Here is a 24,492-nt window from a genome sequence, read left to right as displayed (position 1 = left end):
TAAGAAGGGGGTGGGAACAGCGACAGCCCTCTCGGTCTTCCCATCCACTTGCGCATACGTCCTGGCCTGTCCCAGAACCCGTGCCCCTGGCACGTAGGGCGTTGTGGTGGGATCGTGAGGGGCGCACCCCTCACGATCACTCCTCAATACCTCGCTCCTCCCGGTGTAACCCGAGGAGGTTGAAGGTACGGAGAGGCAGACCTGACGCTCCCTCCTTGCTCGCTGGCAGCACCAGCAGGCTTTGAGGGCTGCAGGCGATCGTCAACCCGCGGTGGCGATCGAGCTGCAGGCCTGGTCGAACCGTCTCCTGTGGAGAACGGCTGGACTGAGCACAGCGGCCCCGATCTCAAGTATCAGAAGAGCTGGTGCTGGTTGCCGTACCCGGTCGCTTTCTGTGAGAGCGACGGTCAGGCGACCTGCAGGCTCCACTGTCACAGTGAGACCGGTGCTTGTCCTCACGGCACGTCACGTCGCTGGTTCCAGCCGTGGCTGGCACCGGCGAACGGGAGGACTCTTTCTCAGCCTCAGCCCGTGGTTGGTCGTGGACCGTCACGTCCCCGGGTAGCCAGCTGTTCGCCGCGAGAGTGAGAGACTGGTCTGGTGAGAGTCGCATAAGCGGCTGTCACCAGTCTTCCGCCCCGTGCCGTGAACCTGACGCTGAGCGGACTCAGAGGTCTGGTTCTGGGCTGCACGGTCGCTGTAGGCGGGACCGTACACTCGGTACCTCCCGCGAACGAGAGGCCGAGACGGACCCTGATGCAGTGGCAGAACCACTGACACCAGGGCGAGGAAGTACCCGGTGTTAGCCGGTACCCCTCTGGTCCCCGTAGTCGTCTTCCTTGCGGAAGAAGAGACGGGCCCCGCTCCCGAAGGAGCAGGAGGACCAGCGGAAGGAACCTCCCCGTCCCACGAGGTGAGACGGGTCCCGAGAAGCTCCCGAGGGAGACTTCTTAGGAGGGAGGAGGCAACCTTCTTCTTCTCGGCTGTGAAGCCTTAGAAGTCGAAGGAAGAGGCGGCAGCCGACGACGATGAAGAAGATGAAGACGACGACGACGACACCTTCCCCTCCTCTTCTTCGTCAGCTTCCTCAGGACAGACGTAAGATCTGCTATCCAGGGCGGAGCCGGGGCTGCTGTAGCCGAAGCCACAGGGCCCGGACGCACCTGTACAGACAGACCAAAGTCTGGGGTAGTACCACCACGAACAGGGACGACATCAGCAGGTATGGGCATCTCAGGAACAGCAGCACAGCCAGCACAGCATCGGTAGGGACAGCCAGCGCAGCAACGGCAGGGACAGCCAGCGCAGCAACGACAGGGACAGCCAGCGCAGCAACTGCATGGACAGTCAGCCCAGAATCGGCAGGTACGGCAGGCAGCACCGGAAACACAGGAAGTGGAGCAGCAGCCAGCAACTCCTGGTACTGGCGGCAGGTCCAGGGGCGAGCTCTAGGGCAGCGGAAGTGTGGTCGCTGCAGCGCGGCAACCACGAGCGGCGGCGGCACGCCCCCCTCTCGGTACGGCGAACGGCACTTCACAGCGGCTGTAGGCAAGACTGTTACCACGTGAGGGCGAGTACACCAGGTGAGGAGGGACGTCGTCACCTGGTTGCGTGGTCACCACTCCATGGGTGACCGCAGTAGGCCCAGACATAGAACCGCAGCCCCTGGACACTAGGCACGCCCTGCAATTGGAAGGACGCCCATACCTCACCAAGGTCCACCCTCGTGGCAGTAGCACCTGCGGAAATAACAGTAGTAGCGATTAGTGGGGGGGAAGTCCCCTCGCGCGGGGGGGTGAGCCCTCTCCGAACGAGTGGAAGACCCCTAATACAATTGTACATCGGGCACCGAGCGCCCTCCCCCGCGCTCGACGGATCGGGTCGAGAGGAAGTAAGAACGCCGATAACCTCCCCCCCCAAGGGGAAGGGCCATTGTGGGAGCTGAGCGGGGGGGGGTTCCTCGTTCCCCACCCCCGCACAGTACCCAAGTACCCAACAACAATATAAGAGCCCGAGAGCAATCGTGCCCTCGGCCCGAATGCAAGGGCATAAGGATCAATTCCCTGACTGAGCGGAACTTGAACCAAATAAATATTGATGCAATCAATAATAATATAAAGGGGAAGGATCAATTCCCGGGAATAGCAGAAACATTGATCCCAGTAAACAATGCAATCTCAATAAAAAATGAAAATGAAAAAGAACTGCACTTGCGATTTCACTTCATTCAAAATAAAAAGGGGGAAGGATCAATTTCCGGGTAAGCTCGGAAACTGATCCAAAATGAGTATTGCTACAATCAAAATAATATATGAGAATGAAAAAGAATACTGTACTTGCGATTCCACTTCCATACTAAATAAGTTTCCGTGCCGAGCGCATTCGTTCGGCAACGGGCATACAGGTCAAAAAAAAAATATAAATGAAAAGAGCACTTACTTACGATTTTCATCTACACATTTCCAACCCAATCTACGCTCGGAGCGAGTGCTCCCGCCCTCGGCACCGAGCATACCCAATACGAGGATCATTTCTGGGAAATGATTCCTGCACTTACGCCCTTCAGTCCCGGCACTCGGGTATCGGAGGGCGTGGTGACACCAAGATCCTTAATTCACAAAGAATTGAATGAAATGATTGTACTTACAATTCAGTTTCACTAGATAATTAGAAAAAGAAAAACACAATCATGCGAAAGCAAACGACGATGAAGCGGGCAGAGAGCGATGATACACGTCCACACGCCAGCAGGCCGAAAGCAAAAGTGATTTGTTTACCTCCCAGTCGCGCGCGCGCGCCTGTCGGACAAGCAGTTAACTACCGAACCCCTTGTTCGAAAGCTTACGACCTATCCAGCTGCCGCTAGTACCTTCCTATTGTAAAAGGACCGAAGGTTTGTATGCCGTGTCGGAACAACAGACATTTAACTTAGATAACTTGATTACTGAAGGTACTCTTGCCTTGGCAGCGACGACGTCGCGTTCTCGAGAATTCGCTGAATTCTCTATGGCTCGGACTTCGCTGGCAACAGAATTTGGGACATCCTCAACTCTGCTTTCCTTGGGAACTGAGCATGATGGCAATTTCTTAGGGAGAGATTCTGGAGATGGCACATCCAAAACTGCAATTTTTTTTAGAGGTTTCTGCAATAAAAATAAAATAATGTAAAATACACTAAAACTCCACTACACTTGGACTTTAATTTCCCAAAACAAAGCCAGTTACTGTAGCTTGACCAGCTACACTCAATCATTAAGAACACCCATGTGTGAGAAATTAAAACCCATGTTAATTAGAGCCAAATATAAAATTTATGACAAACATATCATCACTCGTGTTATATATCTTTTCTCTCAGGGAATTTAACTTGAAATGAATTCTTATCAATCTCTTATGCACATTTTGCTAAATTTCCCATCAAGTCTAGGTCTTTGTCTATGCCCTTCTCCCATGATTTCGAGGGCTTTCCTACGAGCCTTCCTCCTGCCACTTCCTCATCTACATCTTTTACTTAATGTCTCCCATTCTTCTCATTACATGTCCAAATCACTTCTATCTTCCAAATCTTCAAGCTATCGCACATCACGTCTCCATCCCTTCTCACCTAACATGATCATCCCTCTGCACTTTGGCCGTGTATCTCAGCACTATGTGGTTACATCTTTGTAATCTCGTAGTACATATCTTGTGCATGCATCATGAGTTTTCTGTCTACTATTGGGACACCTTATTCATGACCAGTAGTCAAGCAATCTCTTTTTATTCACCTTGGCTGTTACTAAAATATTTCTTAGTGTCATCTTAATACCGGTTCAGTCGGGTAGGTCCCCAAGGCAGCAGGAATATTTTAAGTCTTTTAATATATGGCCATATACACCAATCTCTTATTTCATGGCAGCTTGCAACCCTGAACTCTTTTGACATCCTCTGTTAGCTTTGGTTGTGGCACTTCAGTAGGATTCAGCAACTCCCATATGGGCGCTGAGTTCAAGCCAAAACCTCCACCTCATCAGACTAAGACTATACTCTGTTTTTTTCCATCTGTTTATCTGCCTGTGGTGGTTACACATGGTAACACTGTGCCCCGGGCTTTAAATAATATCCTATTTCGAATATTAACGGTGTAATTCACATACAGTAAATTGTTAAAACACTTTTCAGTTGCAAATGTACACCCAGATATCCTTTTATTTACCTTAAACTTACACATAACGTAACTATTTAAAGCCTGGGACGCAGTGTTACCATGTGCGACCACCACAGGCGGATGGACAGATGGAAAAAAACAGAGGTATAGTTTATGCGTCTCTCTGACTAAAACAGACGCATAGTTGTTTGGACCAACCTCCTTATTTTACAAAGCAGAGCAGTGAAAAGACTTGGCCTCTACAGGATGGGCATTAACAAAAATGGGTCCTGAATAGTGGCCAAAATGAACATGTTGCAGGCACGCCTCCCCCTACCAGAACATGTATGCCTCAAGTATGAGGAAAACAGGAATAAAAATGCCAAATGACAAAATCTAAACACACAAAACTGAATGAAAAGCTGAGCAGATAACGATTACAAGAGGTACCCATTTGTATTATGAACATGTGCTTTGCATAATGACATACTTCATAATTCTAAGCCTACCTTCCATATTTGAAAATTGTATTATACTCTATCTCTTGATCTTGTCATAGCTAAATATTTCCATGATATAATAATAATAAGATGGATTAGTTTTTCCAGACAAATATATATTTTTCATCAAAGGCTTTGTCTAAAAATATGGTTAACCATATATGAAAGAGAGGTCAAGAAGAATGCAACTTACTATATATATCAGTCTAACCTTTTCATACCAGGTTCAGAAATAAACAATAGCCAGGCTTACCTGAGATCTCTGATGTGGTGATTTGACAATGGGCATAACTGCCTCTGAACCTTCTGATAATGATATAGTACTGGGCAGATCGGAACTATAGCCTACTTCTGCAATCCTTATCTTTTTTTTTTCCCCTCCCAATCTTCTGTTTAGTTTCAGTAGATTCATTTGATACCATTGTTTTCTCTGAACTCTTCTCAAATTTTTGTGATGTAGTGTTTGCAGATGTTTCTGCTATCAACTTTTTTCCACTCTGCGGTGACTTCTTTTCTTGATCCAATTTCTCTTTGTTTGAACTTACATCAATTTGTTTCGCTATGTTTTCTAATTCTTTCTTTGCATCTTTATTCCATGGTTCCAATTCAAGCACCTGCAAAGGAAGAAAGTGTTATAGAGTAAACAATACATAACTAATGATGTTCCCATGAATTAGAAAATTTACTTACTAAATTATCCAATATACAAAGAAAAACCTCTGTTTTCTTTGCAAACCCACAATGGCTATTTACATTTCATCTCTTCAAATTAGGAATTCTGACAACAAATCTTCAATTACAATTACCTAAATATTGATCTTTATTGTAAACACAACTGAAGCAAGAGAAAACCTCATTACCTAAAGTGAAATGTATCAAAATGTACATTTTAATTAAATTTATCATGCAAAGATTATTTTCTCAGAAAACTGTCTGGAACAATGGACAACGTTATAGAAGTTTCATAAGAGACAATAGGGCACTGAAATACGCATATTATTTTTTTATACAAAATTAAATCTGAAAAAAAGTATAACCTGTTGTTTAAAACAACCTCTTTTGTGTGCTGTCCAATATTCCATTCACATAATTTCACTGGGGATGTGAAAGAGAAATCAGGGGGTTCAGGCAGTTTAATATATATATATCAATACTAAGGCCCCCTTACACGTTCCTACCAAACGTCAGTTAAACTGTCAAACTAGAGGCTTGCAAACCAAATCGAACATGTGTGGGGGTAGTTGGAACTGAATGACTGGCTTGTGGTGTGAAATGATGGAATGATGTGACTGATGAAAAACTAGCCTTCAGTACAGTAGCACTGACAAACCTATTTCGTCGCTTTTGGAGGGTGTACGTTAAGCATCAGTTCTAGCTAATTTTCAAGTGTAGTCATGTCTGATTCACAGGAAGAGACGGCTTTTTGGTTAGAGTTTATTGAACTCTATATAGAGAACAAACTTCCTCACGAAAGATAAAAAATGCTGGTTATTCTGACCAACATGAAAAGGCTGCATTGTATCACATTTTAGTGGCAAAATTACAAGAAAGTGATAGTTCAGCTACAAAAATATAGTAACTAGAAATTAGCAGCATGGGTTCTGAATTTTGAGAAAATATAAAAAAGTAATTAACTTGCACAAGTCAAGTGCCAGCAGCAAAGATTTATACCATCCAATTTTATGGCATTCCAAGCCATCCATAAACAATGTTGATGAGGTAAGGAAAAGCTCCTAATTCAATATATCGTATATAGGGCAGTCCCCAGTTACGACGGGGTCTGTTCTGTTTTGAGGCGTCGTAAGCCGAAAATCGTCGTAAGCCAGAACATCGTCAAAAATCCTAAGAAAACCTTACTTTTAAAAACTATGTAAACTGCATTTTTATTGCATTTTTCATTAAAAAAAACCTTCAAATATTGATTATTTTGCATTTTTGGTGTCATATTTGTTCTGCCAGATCAGCGTTGTAGGCATCATAACCCTAGAAATAATTTCTGATGAATGTAATTGAAAAGCGCCTTAACCTCGGAACGTCATATAAGCCTAACCCGTCGTAACCCAGGGACTGCCTGTACTGTTATTGGCATATATCAAATATTTCAATATTTTCACATAGTAAATAGTTACACATGAATACAAAAGAATAGTTGCAATTATGTAAATCAAAATACAAACTCAATCTTTTGCATATGTTTCTAAAACAAACATATAACACAAATTAGTTGTAGAAATTAAAGATGGTGCACAGTAGCAAAAAATATGTATATATATATATATATATATATATATTATATATATATATATATATATATATATATATATATATATATATATATATATTGTGAATTTAAGCCTCTCTCAACATGAATTAAACTATTTTTATTATAAGAATCTAAGGCAGAAATGACATGGCCCTCTACTAATCTGAGAGATTTATGAAATCCTATTCATCTGAACCTGTCTTCCTGCTGCCTTTGCTCTTTCCAGGTACCTATGACTCAGCATAAAAAGTAGGGCAGATGCCCACATGGTTTCCATGTGGGCATGAATTATCTTGCTCGCCATCTGGTGGCAAGACTAGGAACCAATCCAAGGTCATACAAGGGCTGGGGAGTGGACAAACGTTCTTTCAAGCTCTCCTGCCGATGCAGTAACAACTGGCCACCTGACACACATCTCCCCCTCCCCGTTCCCCCTTATCTCTTTGCCTACGGCCCGCCACTACGCGTTTTCTTTTGTTGTGCCCCCTCCATTCCTTTCCCCATTCGGCACCATAAAGGAACGTGGATCGAGTTTTGACTAAGGTATTGTAAAGCGAGATTGGCAGTGTAAAGCGAGATTGGCAGTCAGGTTACGTTCTCTTATTTCTCCAACTAATTTCCATTTCCTTATCCAAGTGCAATATTTGTGCCTTTCCCCCCACCTTGTGAATCACAGTATCATTCTCACCCTTTGTTATACCTAAATTTACTAGATTAACATTGCTATTCAGGATGCTGTGGACCCCCTTTTGTGCTTGAATTACTGTTTCTTTTGTGCTAGGAAAGCCCATTGTGATTAGCGTTCGCTAATGTGATTTATTTGGGAAATAACATATGTATTTGGTAATTGTGTATCAATTCCCCCATCAGTAATTAACGTGCCTCTCCCCTTACGACTGATTCAGTAATACCGTTGCTTTTGAGAGAGCTCAGTCATAATAAGTAGATAGGGAGTTTTGCAATTTGGCTTCAGTACCGTGAGCAGCAACCAAGTGTATCGCACCTGTGCCTATGCAACCACCGCTTGTTACTGATATTCCATCAAGTCTTCATGGGCCACTGGATTTCCTCCCTCCTGTGCTCTGGGAACCATTATCTACACGTGCCCAGATCTTATTCACGTGTCCTGGTCGTGTCAGATAATGAGAGAGCTGTCTGCAACCATCCCCTATACAAGCAGTCCCCGGTTAATGGCAATCCGGTTTTATGGGGTGTCTAGCACCATAAAATCTACCATTTATGGCGTCGTAACTTACCTAACAGAGGCAACATTAACCAAAACACCTGATGCCATAAATCACAGAGTTTTAGTTAACGCCGGTTTTCGCTTATCATCCCCCGCCGATAACCAGGGACTACCTGTAAATTGCATTATGCTTTGTACCTTTAAAAGTCCACCCCACCTCTCAGGTGTTTTCCATATTATTCACATAGTTTGTTTTGTAAATATACTCCCTATAAATCAAACCTTAGAGTTTCTCTTTAATTTTTCCCTTACTCTGTAACAGCCTTCAACCCATAGAGTTTTATTGTTTGAAGCCCAGACCTCTTCCAGGCCTTTCTATGAGTTCAAGTAACTTCTAAACCCTTGTTGTGCAAGTGCTGAGGTCCAGAGGGCAGTTCCCTGGTTTAAGACGGTTTTAACATACAATGTTCAGAGGTTACAATGCTTTTCAATTATATTCATCAGAAATTATTTCCAGATTTACGACACATGTTCCAGGGTTACCATACTTACAATGCCAATCCGACGGTAGAAGTACCGACTCCAAAAAGACAAAATAATAAAATATTTGAAATTTTTTCTTTTTTAATGAAAAACACAATAAAATGCAGTTTACGTACATAGTTTTAAGTATATACACCCAAAGCATTAAAAGTAAGGATTTCTTAGGATTGTTTACAACTTTTGATGATTTTTCCAGCTTATGAGACATCTCACGAACAGAAACCCCGTCATAAACGGGGAATGTGTATATATATAATATATATATAAATATTATATATATATATATATATATATATATATATATTATAATTATATATATATATATATATATATATATATATATATATATATATATACAGTGGTCCCCCGTATTCGCGGGGGATGCGTACCAGAACCCCCCCGTGAATAGTTAGAAACCCGCGAATGTTTGAAACCCCTAAGAAAATGCTAAAAACACAGCCTATTTTGTTAGTTAAAACTCAAGAAAAAACCCACTAAAAATTTTTCATACTTGGTTTTTAAATAGTTTTATCACAAAAAGTGCATTTTATGATTAATTTCATAAAAAAAAAAAAAAAAAAAAAAAAACAGAATTGTGGATATTTTATCATAGAAAAATACAGCTAATGCGCGAATTTTCCTTTTCCGCAATACAGGCGGCCCGCGGTTAACGGCGCAATCACTCAACGGCGAATCGGTTTTTTACGGCGGTCGTCAAAAATATTCATTAAAAAAATAAGGCATTTTAAAGGTATCTTTACGGCACAAATTTCAGTTAACAGCGCCGCTAGCGCTGTTGTCTAACGAGTTCATACATATGTAGAAATGCCGTTCAGACCATAAAGGTTATGCAAATTATATTAACAAATTTTATGGAGAGTTATTACGCAGGTATTAGGGTAAAATATATGCCTCTGACGCTGTTCTATGCCGAAAATACGAGTTACATAAGTGCAAATTTAGCTATGGATGTGTCGATTCATAATTTTTGTTTCTGTTTTTGTTAAAATGTGTGTGAAAATGTTTACGTGAAAGGCATTTTTATTTCTGTACAGAAATATGATACAAAGGCAGCTTTTGAAACTGCCCTTCACGATACCAAATACGATGTTTTTTCATGTTCTTCTTGTAAGCCGCCGCCTGCCGCTCTTCCGAAAATATAATTTAAAAAAAGTGCAAATTAGCGATCGATGTGTCGATTTTTATAAATGTTTATGCTTTATGTTTAAAATGTGTATGAAAAATGTATTACGAATAAGGTATTTTTATTTCTGTGCAGAAATATGATAAAAAGGCAGCTTTTGAAACTCCCCTTCAAGTTATCGACTACGATGTTTTTTTTCAAGTTCGTTCTTGTATGCCGCGGCGGCATACAAGAACGAACTTGAAAAACACATCGTAGTCGATAACGTTGAAGGGGTTTCAAAAGCTGCCTTTTTATCATATTTCTGCACAGAATAAAAATACCCTATTCGTAATACATTTTGATACACATTTCAAACATAAAAGCATAAACATTTATAAAATCACACATCGATCGCTAATTTGCACTTTTTTGCCGCCGTCTGCCGCTCTTTCCAAAAATATCGTTTAAAAAAAAAAAAAAAAAAAAAAAAAAATGCAAATTTAGCAATTGATGTGTCGATTTTTCAAATGTTTATGCTTTTATGTTTAAAATGTGTATGAAAATATATTGCGTAAAGGTATTTTCATTTTTGTACAGAAATAAGATACAAATTAAGGCAGCCTTTGTAACTACGCTCCACGTTGTCAGGGGATGGTTTTTCATGTTCGTTCTTGTCCGCCAGTTCCGAAAAATGCATTGTGTTATTTTATTAATTATGCATCTTTTCCATAAATCCTTTAAAAAGTTATACATTATTTCACTGTATCCAAGAATATTGTATGTATTCTCATATTATTGTATTTTAAAAATACTATAGCAAACTTAAGCCCGTATTCCGCGGAGCGGCCAATGTTGTGGTTTGAAATCAGCTGATGAATACGAGTCTGTTTCCCCATAACGCAATTCTGAGCGAATGCTCTTGCTTCTAGTTAGCATAAACGAATATCTAGATACTTGACTTATATGAGACAAAGTTATTTTTCCTTATACAGCGTGTTTTAAGGTGGAAATATTTATTGAATATGTCTCGTTGTGAATGTGAACTACTATTTTTTTCGTTAACATATTACGTTGGCGGCATGTTTATTGCGTAAGAAATTACGTGATTCCGTTCGCAATACGTAATCCTTTATATCATCGTAATACGAACTTTACGTTATTTATCTTAAATCGGCGTGAAACCAACAGTAAAATGTGTTCTTTCAAGCACAGTAGTTTTGATCAAAATGATTTTATCCCAATTTTATCTATGGTTGTGTGTGATGGCAGACGTTTACTGCAGTTTTATCCTTGTTGCCGATGTACGATAATAGTCATTAGCAGCTTGAACAGTTTTCTCAGCTTCAGTCATAATTAGGTTTAAATTTAACGGTATATTTCCCGATTGATCTTTAATCTATATTGATCTCTGATCTATAGCGAATAAAGTTATTTCATTAAGATATCTCAGTTCTATTCTATACATAACGCCATTTATAACAAATACGGTAATGTTGCACTGTAGTACGATGATCGAAATACAAGCCAAACAGATGTTATCCAGTTCGGTTGTACTTAGAAAAAAAAAAGTAGTTTTCTCGTTCGGTTGTTCATGGTTGTACACGTTCACGCAACGAGTATAACTTTAAAACCATACTTTCATCATTCTCTTTTGCTGTTATTGAACTTATGTAACTAGAAGATGGATAAAGTTAGGCCATTGTAATTTGATCTCTCATAAAATCGAACTATCGTAAGACTAATGATCGTAACCTGAACACTACAGCTACCTGTACACTGTATAAACTTTATTATATCTTTACATACTTTAGACACCCACATTTACTGTACAGTAAATTCTATAGTACTATACTGCATAAATATAATTTGACTTATTGCGCCGTTGTGGATTGACGGCCCCTTTGACTGGTCTAGAGTTCGAAAGAAGGTGTGCGGCGGCCGTAGGCTTTAAAAATCGCTCAGCGTCGAAAAATCGCTTGGCGTCGGTGGCCAGAACGGAACCACCCCTGCCGCTAACCGAGGGCCGCCTGTAATGCAGGGAAACGTTCCCCAGAGAAATCCGCGAATGTGTGAGTCAGCGAATCTGGAGAACGCGAATACGGGGGGGCCACTGTGTGTGTGTGTGTGTGTGTGTGTATATGTATATGTATATGTATATGTATATGTATATATATATATATATATATATATATATATATATATATATATATATATATATATATATATATATAATTATATATATATATATATATATACACACAGGCAGTCCCTAAGTTTATCGTCGACCTGATTATGGCGTTTGTCTGGCAATGAAAATTGTCCATTTTTGGCACCGATATGCACTGATTTCTGCTTATCGGTGTCAATAATCAAGTGTTGACTCAATACCTACCTAAACAGAGGTGACGATAACTGAAAATCAGCAATTTTTAGTTATCGTCACGCCATCGGAACAGAACCCCTGCCGATAACCAGGGACTGACCTATATTATATACAAACATATTTCTGGGCTCAGCTCGTGTCGGCCTATGAAGGATCCTTAATATCTTCTTTCTTTTTAGGCAAAATTAATCATAAATCTTACCAGAGGAAAAAAAAACAAAATTAAGAAAATGTCAGTAAAACTGACTCGCTCACTCTATAAAAGAAGTGTCGGTATGAGAATAGGGGCGAGTGGGATCACTACCACTAGTCATTCACCATTTAGACCTTCCAATCCAAAATTCCCACTAGAGAGAGCTGATACTAACGGGTGATGCGGCCGCTACTACTACTACTAAGGACGCCACGGACAGCAGCGCCCCTAGCGGTCATCCTTAATATTTAGCAGTACGCGTTGGGACGCATTTTTTCACGTGTGCTAATCTCTTGGATTTATCCCCTCTTCTTTACCATGGAACGTGCTGCCATCGCATAGGCTAAGTTAAGTGCCTCATAAGTAGTATTTTACTGTATTTTAGTCTTCCAGGGACCAGTATTTTCCTTCTAATAGGTCATATACGGTTTCCCGGTCGGCTCGTGGCGGCGCCATGCTGCCTCATGTTTAAAGAATTCCCGGTCTTCCATACTGGGACTTCTTGTACTTATGGGCTTACATAATCACGTTCATCGTTTTACATCGTCTTTTTAGCTAGGTTAGCCCGTTTACCATTCTCTTAGTTTTGGTATTTAGGGCTATTCTGTATTCTGGCCCAGCATCCCGGCTCTTGCTCTTCATCGGCTATCGACCTGGCTGGCCTGACCAGTAGTCTTCTGTTCTCGGAACAGTTTTGCCTCCTCCTCTGGGCTTCTTTTTCTTTTACGAAAAGTGTCTTTTCCACTGTTATGATGTAATTTTAGTTCATTTTAGGGTGTTAGGCTAGCCTAGGTGCATGTCCCATGTATTGGTACAGCCTGGTTCACGTGGCCCTCCCACGGTTGTGTTGCTATCGCGACCTAGGCCACTTGCGGTCACGTGTCCCATCGCACCTACCCTTCCCCTTCCCTCCCTAACAGGTATAGGGAGGGGTCTGGGGGACCCCTTGGTTGCTATGACAACCTCAGTAGCCTTCCTCCCTCCTTCTCTGAGGAGGCCAGGGGTTCTCCCCAGCTGGGGTTTAGGGCGACCACTTGTTTCGGGTACCGGGTCTCCGAGCGGGTAGTTGTTGAGACGGGGAGGAGTAGGCCACCCCCCCCTCTCTCTCTCCCGCCGCGTTACGCTGGGGACCCCTCCCCCCACAGTTGCTCAGTCCCACCCTTCCCCACTATAACGAACGGAGCCTTCGAACTATAACCTTTGGTTATAGTTCGTCTGGCTCCGCTAGCGGGCGGGGTGGTCACTACTCGTGGTCTATTGCTTGCCTACTATATCCTTCCTTTTTTCCTTTTTCCCCCGCTACCGGAGGAGAGCTTGCTTCTTACCCGGGCACTCTTCTAGTAGACGGGGGAGGAAAGTTTGATAATTATTTTGTTATTTTTAAGGATATACCCTAATTTTACGATGAATTTTAGTATTATATACTGTGTGTATACCATCTCCGTCGTTCTCCGAGCGGGTAGTTGTTGAGACGGGGAGGAGTAGGCCACCCCCCCCTCTCTCTCTCTCCCGCCGCGTTACGCTGGGACCCCTCCCCCCTCCCCCCCAGTTGCTCAGTCCCACCCTTCCCCACACTATAACGAACGGAGCCTTCGAACTATAACCTTTGGTTATAGTTCGTCGTCTGGCTCCGCTAGCGGGCGGGGTGGTCACTACTCGTGGTCTATTGCTTGCCTACTATATCCTTCCCTTTTTTCTTTTTTCCCCCGCTACCGGAGGAGAGCTTGCTTTTCTTACCCGGGCACTCTTCTAGTAGACGGGGGGAGGAAAGTTTGATAATTATTTTGTTATTTTTAAGGATATACCCTAATTTTACGATGAATTTTAGTATTATATACTGTGTGTATACCATCTCCGTCGTTCTCCGTCGTGGTTTCATACCTCACCACCACACCTGGTTGGATTTTTTCTCTTGTCTCTGGCGTAGCCTTGGACAAACTCCCAACCTTCTTGTTACCACACGTTTATTTATGGCGGGGCTCTGGTTTAATCTACTTTAACCGCTCCGGCATGCAGCGGAGCAATTGTTAGGCTGTAAGTGGTTCTCCTGATGCTTATGTATCTTTCCACTTACAGGCTACCAACTGTCAGGTCCTAGGGTGCAATGCGACCTTATACGACCCATGCGCCCACGATGAGTGCAGGACTCACGCCCCATGTGCCACGAATCACAACGCCATGATCGTCTGGCACCCGGAAGCCTGCTCCATCTGTTACGACCTTGTCAGTCAGCTGGTGGGGGGGGTAAGTCGATTGTAGACTTCTATCGTATTACTAACAACACTTAGTCATAAGCTTGTTAACCCCGTCCCCGGCACTAGAAGCTTCATTTCGCCTTCTCTCTTCAGGCTGCCGGTGTGAGGGAAAGTCGCCCTAGCAACCCTGAGGTCTTGGGTGGGCGGCTTCGGCAAGAACGCCGCCAAGGGCCAGCCATACATCCTGGACAAGAAGCTGGCCATTCAGATCTTCCCCAGCGGCAAGTCAACAGGATATGTTGACCCCATCTCTGCAGCCCCTCTCATCGCTTCTATCCAGCAAGAGGTGCAGCAATCGTTAGGGGCCGTGGCCACGCAGGAGACGGTCCCAGATGTCGCAACCTTGGACCTTAATATTGAGCCTATGGCGGTAGGTGCGGAGGATTTGTTAGTTGAGGTAGGTGTGTCGGGTGCCCAAGTCTTTCCTTGGGCGCTCCTGGATCTTCTCCTGTCCCTTCTTCTACTGCGTCTTTCCAAGGCTTTTCGGGATCCTGAGACCGCCCGCTCTCCCGCTCTCTCGTACCCCCAAAGGTGAAGGGACCAGAGAGAACCGAAGACCCTCGTTAAGACGACTTCTAAAAAGTCGTCTTCGTCTTCTTCAGCTAAGAAGTCTTCGACTTCCTATGCTGACGCGGTGAAGGCTAAGCCGAGCTCTTCACACTCCAAGAGCTCTAGAAGCAAGGCTTCTAAGGAGAAGGCTCGCGCTCCTGCTGAGCCAATGCCTTCTCCGGCCTCCACCGCATCCACTCCGGCAACGCCGGTTGGAAGTAGCGGGACCCGAGCACCTTTGGATCCCACTGCCCTTCTCCTCAGCAGTGGTGATGCAACAGGTAGGAGAGATGGTCGGCTCACAGGTCTCCGCCCTCGGAACCAAGTTCGAACAGATGTTTCGCACAACTGTCGAACACTTTGAGTCAGTCGGGCCAGTCCCATCCAAGATCTCTCTAACAGAGTTAGAGAGAATGAGGACGAGTAGCTGGGCTTGCTCAGGTTCCTTACCCAGTCTCCCCAGTAGCAAGTGCTGGTATTCCCCAGCTACCTCCTTATGAGTCGCTACCACCTTCCTTTCCCATGGAGAACCCATGGAGAGTGGCCGCTTACGCTCCATTCAAGGACGGTATGATCTCTGTCCCGGAGTGTGGAACTCGAAGGATTGAGGACTTCGAGTTTTATCCTCCGGGATTGACGCAGCCTTTCATTGGGTATGCTAGGCTGACCGCAGCGGCACTCACTAGGGAAGACAAGATCACCAGAGAGCATGTGCTTTATAGTAGAGAGCACGCTCAGCGGGAATGGGTTCACTGCCTTGAGGACTGGGAGTGTACCAACACCAAGCTCCAGGCTTTCAAGAGTCCTTTTACTATTTTTGCGACGGAGGAGGAGGCTTCCCTTCCGTTCGCTACCAAAATATGGTAGGAATCGACTCTTCAGGCAGTCCTCAAGGATGAGCCCATGCCACAACTGAGGGAAGCGGAGTCTACTTCTCCGCTCTTTCCAGCTTTCGGAGAATTGTGGGAGAACTTGCCTTCCACTTTCACGCTTGGTAAGCTCAAACCGGACTGTGCAATGGACCAGTTTGGTGAAAAGCTTCCAAGGCTGCCTGATACCTTGATTCAGGCAGAGTTCGACGCTCGAACTAGGTTTGGGAGATCCCTCAATTCTCTAATCATTACTGAGATGGCTGCTTTATCGTATGGCACAGAACCTCTATTTAAGATTCTGGCCAAGTCTCAGCTTCAAACGGTTCAGACGGATGCTTTCGACTTCTTCCTAGCTAGGAGGAACTGTCGAAAGCACGTTCTGCAGGAATGCACTATTAGGCACAAACCTAATAGGCTCCTGGCTTCCAGCATGTGGGGGGCGGACCTCTTCCCAGAGTCCGCGGTGAATGAGGTACACCATGAGGCTGCTAGGCTCAACCAGAGCCTCAGAGCTAGATGGGGTATCTCCTCTAAGAGGAAACAAGAATCCGCCCCCGCCGCTGGTAAGAAACCAAAGAAGGCATGGCGTAGAAGATTCCAGCCTTACCAGAAACGTCAGCAGCAGCAGCAATTCGTTCAGGCCGTCCCAGTTACCCAATGGGATTTGTCTTCCCACAATCTGTCAATTCCAGTGGTCAAACGCAAAGAAATAGCCAAAGCTGTGAAACAATTTCTCAAATGCAAACAAACATCAAGGAGAAGCCAGGAAAGAATCCTAGGTTCTCTTCAGTTTGCCTCCTTGACAGACATCCTCCTAAAAGCAAGGTTGAAGGATATAAACCGAGTTTGGCGATCGAGAGCAAACGCCAAATCTCGAGACAAGTTGTCAGTAATTCCACAGATCCTTCGCAATCAACTCCGTCCATGGACAAAAGTGAAGAACTGGCCAAACTGGTACCCTCCAATATCCCCTTCCGGTATTAACCATTCACACGGATGCCTCCCTGTCCGGTTGGGGGGATATTCTCAATTCAAACAAGTTCAGGGGACTTGGTCAGTTCAGTTCCGCCAGCTCCACATAAACGTTTTGGAAGCAATGGCAGTATTTCTTACCCTGAAGAGACTTCTTCCCCCGAAAAAGTCTCATCTAAGACTAGTTTTGGACAGTGCAGTGGTAGTCATTGCATCAACAGAGGAGGGTCCAAATCCAAACATGTGAACCATGTCATGATAGCCATCTTTGCCCTAGCAGACAAACACAAATGGCATCTGTCCGCCACTCACCTGGCGGGGGTAAGAAATGTGATAGCAGACGATTTGTCCCGGTCGGTCCCTCTGGAATCAGAATGGTCCCTAGACGACAGGTCATTCCAGTGGATATGCCGGAGAGTCCCAGGTCTTCAAGTAGATCTCTTCGCTTCACAAGCAAACCACAAGCTCCCTTGCTATGTGGCCCCCAACCTGGACCCTCTGGCTTATGCCACGGACGCCCTGTCGCTAGATTGGAGTCAGTGGAGGAAAATTTATGTTTTTCCTCCAGTGAATCTTCTATTGAAAGTCTTGAGCAAGCTGAGGACTTTCAAGGGACTGGTAGCGCTGGTTGCACCAGACTGGCCCAAGAGCAACTGGTATCCTCTGCTTCTGGAATTGGGTCTCCGACCTCAACGGATTCCCAATCCCAAGCTGTCACAGGCAGTACAAATGAGGACTGTGTTCGCTTCCTCAGGAATTCTTCAGACCCTAACTTTATGGACTTCATGAAGTTTGCGGCTAACAAAGATGCTAACATTGATCCACAAAACATCCTCTTCCTAGAGTCAGATAAGAGAGAGTCAACTATTAGACAATATGATTCAGCTGTTAAAAAATTAGCATCCTTCCTGAAAGAATCAAACACTACAACCATGACAGTTAACTTAGCTATATCCTTTTTCAGATCCTTGTTTGAAAAAGGTTTAGCAGCTAGCACTATTACTACGCATAAATCGGCTTTGAAGAAGATCTTTCAGTTGGGTTTTCCAGATAGATCTGACTGAATCTTACTTTACGTCTATCCCTAAAGCCTGTGCTAGACTTAGACCTTCTCAAGGCCTACTGCAGTCTCAGGTTCTTAAATGACGTCCTCAAACTAGCATCAGATACTGACAACTCGTCGTGCACATTCATAATGCTCCTTAGAAAGACGTTATTCTTATTAAGCCTAGCCTCAGGAGCTAGAATTTCAGAACTGTCGGCTCTATCCAGAGATGCGGGTCATGTAGAATTCCTCCCCTCAGGAGAAGTCCTGCTTGCTCCGGATCGTAGCTTTTTAGCTAAAAATGAGGATCCTCTTGCAAGGTGGCTCCTTGGAAAAGTCATCCCACTTCCGCAAGACCCTTCTCTCTGCCCCAGTATCAACTTTAAGAGCCTTTCTATCTCGCACATCCTCAAGATCCTCAGGTTCTCTCTTCATGAGAGAAAAAGGTGGTACTTTATCAGTAAAAGGTATTAGACAACAGATCCTTTACTTCATTAAACAAGCCAATCCTGATTCATTCCCAAAAGCACATGACATCAGGGGAGTAGCCACCTCAATTAACTACTTTCAACATATGAACTTCGAGGATCTTAAAAAGTATACTGGATGGAAATCTCCAACAGTCTTTAAACGTCACTATCTAAAGTCCTTGGAATCCTTAAAATTTTCTGCAGTAGGAGCGGGAAACATTGTTTCTCCTGTTACTGTATAGTAGTCATAGTATAGATCCAGATCTCCTTCCTACCTACCTCGTCTAACATGCCTCACCCTATCGCCATGCTACTCAGATACTCTAGCCCTTAGCCGCTGAGATCATATTAGTGGATTGTCCCTTATTTTTTGCTAGGGACATCCACACCGTTGTACTTATCAAGGTACTTCAGTGTCCCATACCCTTATTTTTATGCTAGGGTAGGACACAATGTGTTTGTATATTATGTAAATACCTTGCTTAAGTGAATCTGTTTTGTTAACTTACATTGCATTATTGTATATTACTATGTTTATTATAAGTTAGTTTTAAGTACTTTATGTTGTTGGTTTTCTTTTTTATGCCATTGTTTAGCATAAGTTAGCTTTAAGTACTTAATTTGTATTCTGTAATACCTGATTCACTTATATTATATATCTCTTTTTACTACTGTTTTTTCATTTGTCCTTTTTTCCCATCTTGCCTGTTTCTCTGGTACTCCTTCATAGGCCGACACGAGCTGAGCCCAGAAAAGGGATTTTGACGTAGGAAAAATCTATTTCTGGGTGATTGGCTCGTGTCGCCCTATGAAACCCACCCTGTCTTGCTTTTCCCCCACCCCCCCTGCAGGGCAAGATGTTCATAGATTAAGGATGACCGCTAGGGGCGCTGCTGTCCGTGGCGTCCTTAGTAGTAGTAGTAGCGGCCGCATCACCCGTTAGTATCAGCTCTCTCTAGTGGGGATTTTGGATTGGAAGGTCTAAATGGTGAATGACTCGTGGTAGTGATCCCACTCGCCCCTATTCTCATACCGACACTTCTTTTATAGAGTGAGCGAGTCAGTTTTACTGACATTTTCTTAATTTTGTTTTTCTCTGGTAAGATTTAGATTAATTTTGCCTAGAAAGAATGATATTAAGGATCCTTCATAGGGCGACACGAGCCAATCACCAAGAAATAGATTTTTTCCTACGTCAAAATCCCTTATATACATATAGTATATGCAGAAGCCAGGTACTATGTCGTACCTCGAAGTAAATGGGGATACAATCCACAATGAAGTAAAATCCTCTTGTAGGTTAAAATATATATTTCTTGTACAGGATTAAAGCTTTCGACCATCAACTGATGGTTGAAAGCTTTATCCTGTACAAGAAATATATATTTTAAACTACAAGAGGATTTTACTTCATTGTGGATTGTATCCCCATACATATATATTTTATAAAAGTGAAGTATATATTTTGTTGGCTGTATTATATATAGTTATATTATATATATATATCATATACATATATATATATATATATATATTATATATATATATATATATATATATATATTATATAGATATATATATCAATAATATATGGAATTTCTACTTCTATGATTACATAAGAATTATGTACAGAAATAAAGGCAAAGAATAATTTTTTATTTGGTTGTACACTGTTTTTATACATATGTATATGTGAATACATGGTAGCCTATAAATATACACATATATGTAGACACCCAATTAAAATAAATGTTATGTTTATCATTGTTTTACCTTCAAATACTGTTTTCTCAAAGAAGTCCACATTATCTTCCAAGTTTCAGGTGTGATTTTTTCCCCAGTAATCGAGCAGAAATGGCTGTGGTAAATTTCAAATCCTCATAACTTTGTCCAGTTGCGACAAGTTGTAGTGTAGCTATCAATCTTTCATGGGCTGGTATGGATTTCCTCATACAAGTATCTTGTTTCTTAATTAATAGTTCTACTAATGAGAGCAATTCCAAACTAAGGTCATAATCCATTCAAAGATAATTATAATTGAACTAGTCATCTTTTTCAAATAAGTTACTTCAAAATGTTGGTGTGGGATAGCTTTTGTTGTTTTAACAACCAACCTTTAGTCCATTTTATTCTATTATACGTTTATTTTTGTTTACCATCATAACCACTAAACCAACTGTGCTCGGAGACAATGTCTTGATATCTTTTGGCGCAGGAGGAGTAACCATGGCTTTCCTCTCACAACAAACCTCAAGAAGAGCCGAGGCATTGACTACAATCCGAAAAGAAGTGTGTGGATAAGACTGAGGTTCTTCAGTCTCTTAGTTCACTCCAACTGACAGTTAGATGTGGGCATGTACGGGGAGCCTTAAGTTCCTGGTGATCACCTGAATCACTCTATGTAGTCTGATCTATACTCTGTTTTTTTTCCATCTGTCCATCCGCCTGTGGTGTTGGTGCATGGTACCACTGCGTCCTAGGCTTTAAATAATATCCTATTTCAAATATTAACGGTGTAATTCGCATACAGTAAATTATTAAAACACTTTTCAGTTGCTAATGTACACCCAGATATCCTTTTATTTACCTAAGTTTACACATAGCGTAACTATTTAAAGCCCGGGACGCAGTATTACCATGCGAAAACACCACAGGCGGATTGACGGATGGAAAAAAACAGAGTATATCTGTGAATGAGTTGTGGGTTTAGGAGGAGGGTAATTCAGTTAAAACAAAAGGTTGTTAAAAAGTAAATTTGTTTCTTTCAAGTTCATTTGTTTCATCATTAACACATTGCACTAACATATCCTGAAGGCTCCAAAGGAATATTGGACAGTACTTCTCTGCTTTCAACTATAATGTCTTTTTAATAAATATATTTTGCCCCTTGTACACCTTTTGCACTTTTTTTGTCAGCCACTTGGCTATCCTGAATATTTTATCTTTTTCCCTCTGCTGTTTTAAGATTCTGATTCCACTCCAACCTCCTCTTCTTTGCCCTTGCCACCTCCCTTGTGGTCTCCCTCCTCTTTTTCCTGGATGCATCTCTCTTCCTCTTCCCTGTCTTCTATCTCTATAGTTGATCATTTATCTGAACAGACCAACAAAATTATTTCTGACCCTAGACTTGGGACCTTTCCCCTACTTGCATCCTCTACAGCATACCATCATTCCAAACATTTACAATGGGAAAAACATTTCTCCTGCAATCATAATTCATTTTTCTATACTGTTCCAGCCCAGAATGCCATAGTCATTCAACAGTGATGAACAAGTGTTGTGTAAGTTAGAAAAAAAAATTAAAATTAAAAAAACACTGCCTTTTCTTTCAAATTTTGTACTGTACTGTCCACAGTACTAACACAAACAGCTTCCTGATGTGCTCACAAGACTGTTACTGTATCACTGAAACTGAGGCACAATTGACTGGACCATACTGATACAAAAGCCATCATATTTATTAAAACAACTTTGAATATTGAAAAGCAATTGTGTATGTATTTACCTTCTGGAAGTCTTCAGTTGCACGTTGTATTTTTCCTAGCTTTAGACGGGATGTACCACGTCTCAAGTATGCTTTTATGTAGCTGGGATCTAGTTTGAGACACCGACTACAATCTAGTTCTGCTGCCTCATACCTGAAATGAAGAAAACTATACATGGAACCTACTCAGAAAAGAAGAGTACATAATGACAGTCCTCAACTCACAACAGGTATATGATCTAAACAAAAATGAATATTAGGTCTGGGTGCTGCATCTGCAGATTTTATTACCATTGGTTTTACCATTTATCATATTTACAAAAGTGTACTTAGGAAGCAGACCCTCTCTCAAGCATACTTTATTAAAAGTAATGCCTACTTTAGCAACATTATGTTTGTAGAGAATCTTCTCTATTTTTCGAAAAGCGGCTTCTTCCATGCTACTTAACCCTTAGAGTGTGGCTGCGCTCCTGAGCGACGACAGAGACTTGTTTTAGAAGAGCGAGCATCAACACTGGTTTACCACCATAGAAAAATGTTTACCCTTAAAATTACTGGTCCATTTTCTTTGATTCATAATCATAGAAAACCTGATGGCAATATCTAGCACCATCTATTGGTGGCATCCCAAAACAACAATAACAAAAGAACTCAATGTTTATGCCCAGCTGGCGAGAGATGACTTGTATTTTGTTCATTTATTCATTATAAATTGGTATGTTTTACATATCAATGCATTTTTTTTTATGAATCAATGCTGGTTGAAAGTAATATTTTGATAAGCTACCACAAGCTTATGTAATAGTTAAATGCAGCAGATATAATGGCCAGAATCTAAATGTTATTGTTTGGCTCTTTAACCGGCCATATAAATTTTAAGCCTTTCAATTGATAGTAAATGTACACAAATATATGAATGAGTAAAAGATGTATATTTTTATTATGTTAGGCTACATAAAAACATACTTTTCTTCATGTATATGTAAATCTCTCTCTCTCTCTCTCTCTCTTTATATATATTTATATTATATCTTCGTATATATATATATATAAATATGTTTATTATATATATATATATCTATATATATATATATATATATATATATATTATAGTATATATATATATATATATATATCATATATATATATATATATATGTATATATATATATATATATATATATATATACAGTAGTACCTCGAGATACGAAAGGCTCAACTTACGAAAAATCCAAGTTACGAAAGCAAAGACGAAAAATTTTACTGCTCTACATACGAAAAGTTTTCAGGATACGAAGGGTTTCTGAAAGTCCGAGATTCGCCCCATAACAATTTGAAACTCGCGCCGCGCGCCGCCATCTTAGTTATAGTAGACTTGCCACCATCCTCCTGCTCTCCCATTGGTTCCTGATGCTAGCCAAGCCATGAGATCCTTCTCTCTAATTGGACAGCATCCCTCCCATCATGCATCTTCTATACGTACGTGTTGGCGTGCCTTAGCTCGGCCACTCCGCACCCGAAACTTTACCGTACGCAATCGGCATTTGTTCGCTCCAACGATTTCGTTTAGTAACGTAAATTCGTTAGTGATTTCGTTGCAGTACATATTATCGTGTTGTGCGAAGACTGTATTGTGTAACTTTAACGTAAATTAACTTAGTTATGGGTCCCAAGAAAGTTGAAATTCACGGAAAGAAGCGCATGCTCTCTTTGGAGACAAAGATGGAGATCATAAAGAAGTACGAAGCTGGTATGCGATTGAGTGTGATCACAAAGGAATACGGCCGTAATCCGTCGACAATATGCACCATCCTTAAACAGAAGGATGCCATCAAAGCAACTACACGTCGAAGGGGCATAACTATTTTTGTTTTTCCCAGCAAGAGGAGCCATGTGCACGACGAGATGGAACGGCTGCTCCTCATCTGGATAAAAGACAAAGAAATCGCTGGCGATACAGTAACGGAGACGGCAATCACCCACAAGGCCAGTGCTATTTTCGGCGATTTGATTGCGCAGGCGGAAGACGACGGAGGGGAAGGGACTTCAACGCCAACCCCAGAGTTCAAGGCTTCGCATGGCTGGTTCGAGAAATTCCGTAAACGGACTGGCATCCATTCAGTGGTGCGTCATGGGGAGGCTGCCAGCTCGGACACGAAAGCGGCCGAAGCCTTTAAAAAGACATTCGACGAGATGATGACCAAGGAAGGCTACAGTTCTCAGCAAGTCTTCAACTGTGATGAGACTGGCCTTTTTTGGAAAAAAATGCCTCGTCGGACATACATCACGGAGGAAGAGAAGAAGCTACCCGGGCATAAGCCTATGAAAGACAGGCTTACGCTCGCACTTTGTTCGAACGCTAGTGGGGATTGCAAGGTGAAGCCCCTACTGGTGTATCACTCCAAGACTCCTCGAGCCTTCAAGGCCCACAAAGTGTTGAAGGAGAAGCTTCCAGTGATGTGGAGGGCTAATGCAAAAGCCTGGGTAACAAGGCTTTTGTTCACGGAGTGGGTAAATCTGTGTTTC

At 42.3% G+C, this 24,492-nt stretch overlaps 1 protein-coding gene across 1 annotated transcript in view; it reads right to left on the bottom strand.

Annotated features, from left to right (window-relative positions):
• The window catches only part of LOC135205360 (RNA polymerase II-associated protein 3-like), a 128,134-nt gene that overhangs the window by 15,650 nt on the left and 87,992 nt on the right, over positions 1-24,492 (bottom strand). Inside the window, 4 exon segments of the mRNA XM_064235849.1 lie at positions 2,961-3,143; positions 4,880-4,998; positions 5,000-5,240; positions 21,989-22,121. Coding sequence (XP_064091919.1) covers positions 2,961-3,143; positions 4,880-4,998; positions 5,000-5,240; positions 21,989-22,121 — 676 coding nt within the window.

The sequence above is a fragment of the Macrobrachium nipponense genome, chromosome 49 (genome assembly GCF_015104395.2).
Source record: "Macrobrachium nipponense isolate FS-2020 chromosome 49, ASM1510439v2, whole genome shotgun sequence".
NCBI lineage: Eukaryota > Metazoa > Arthropoda > Malacostraca > Decapoda > Palaemonidae > Macrobrachium > Macrobrachium nipponense.
This window is presented reverse-complemented; position numbering and strand designations above follow the sequence as displayed.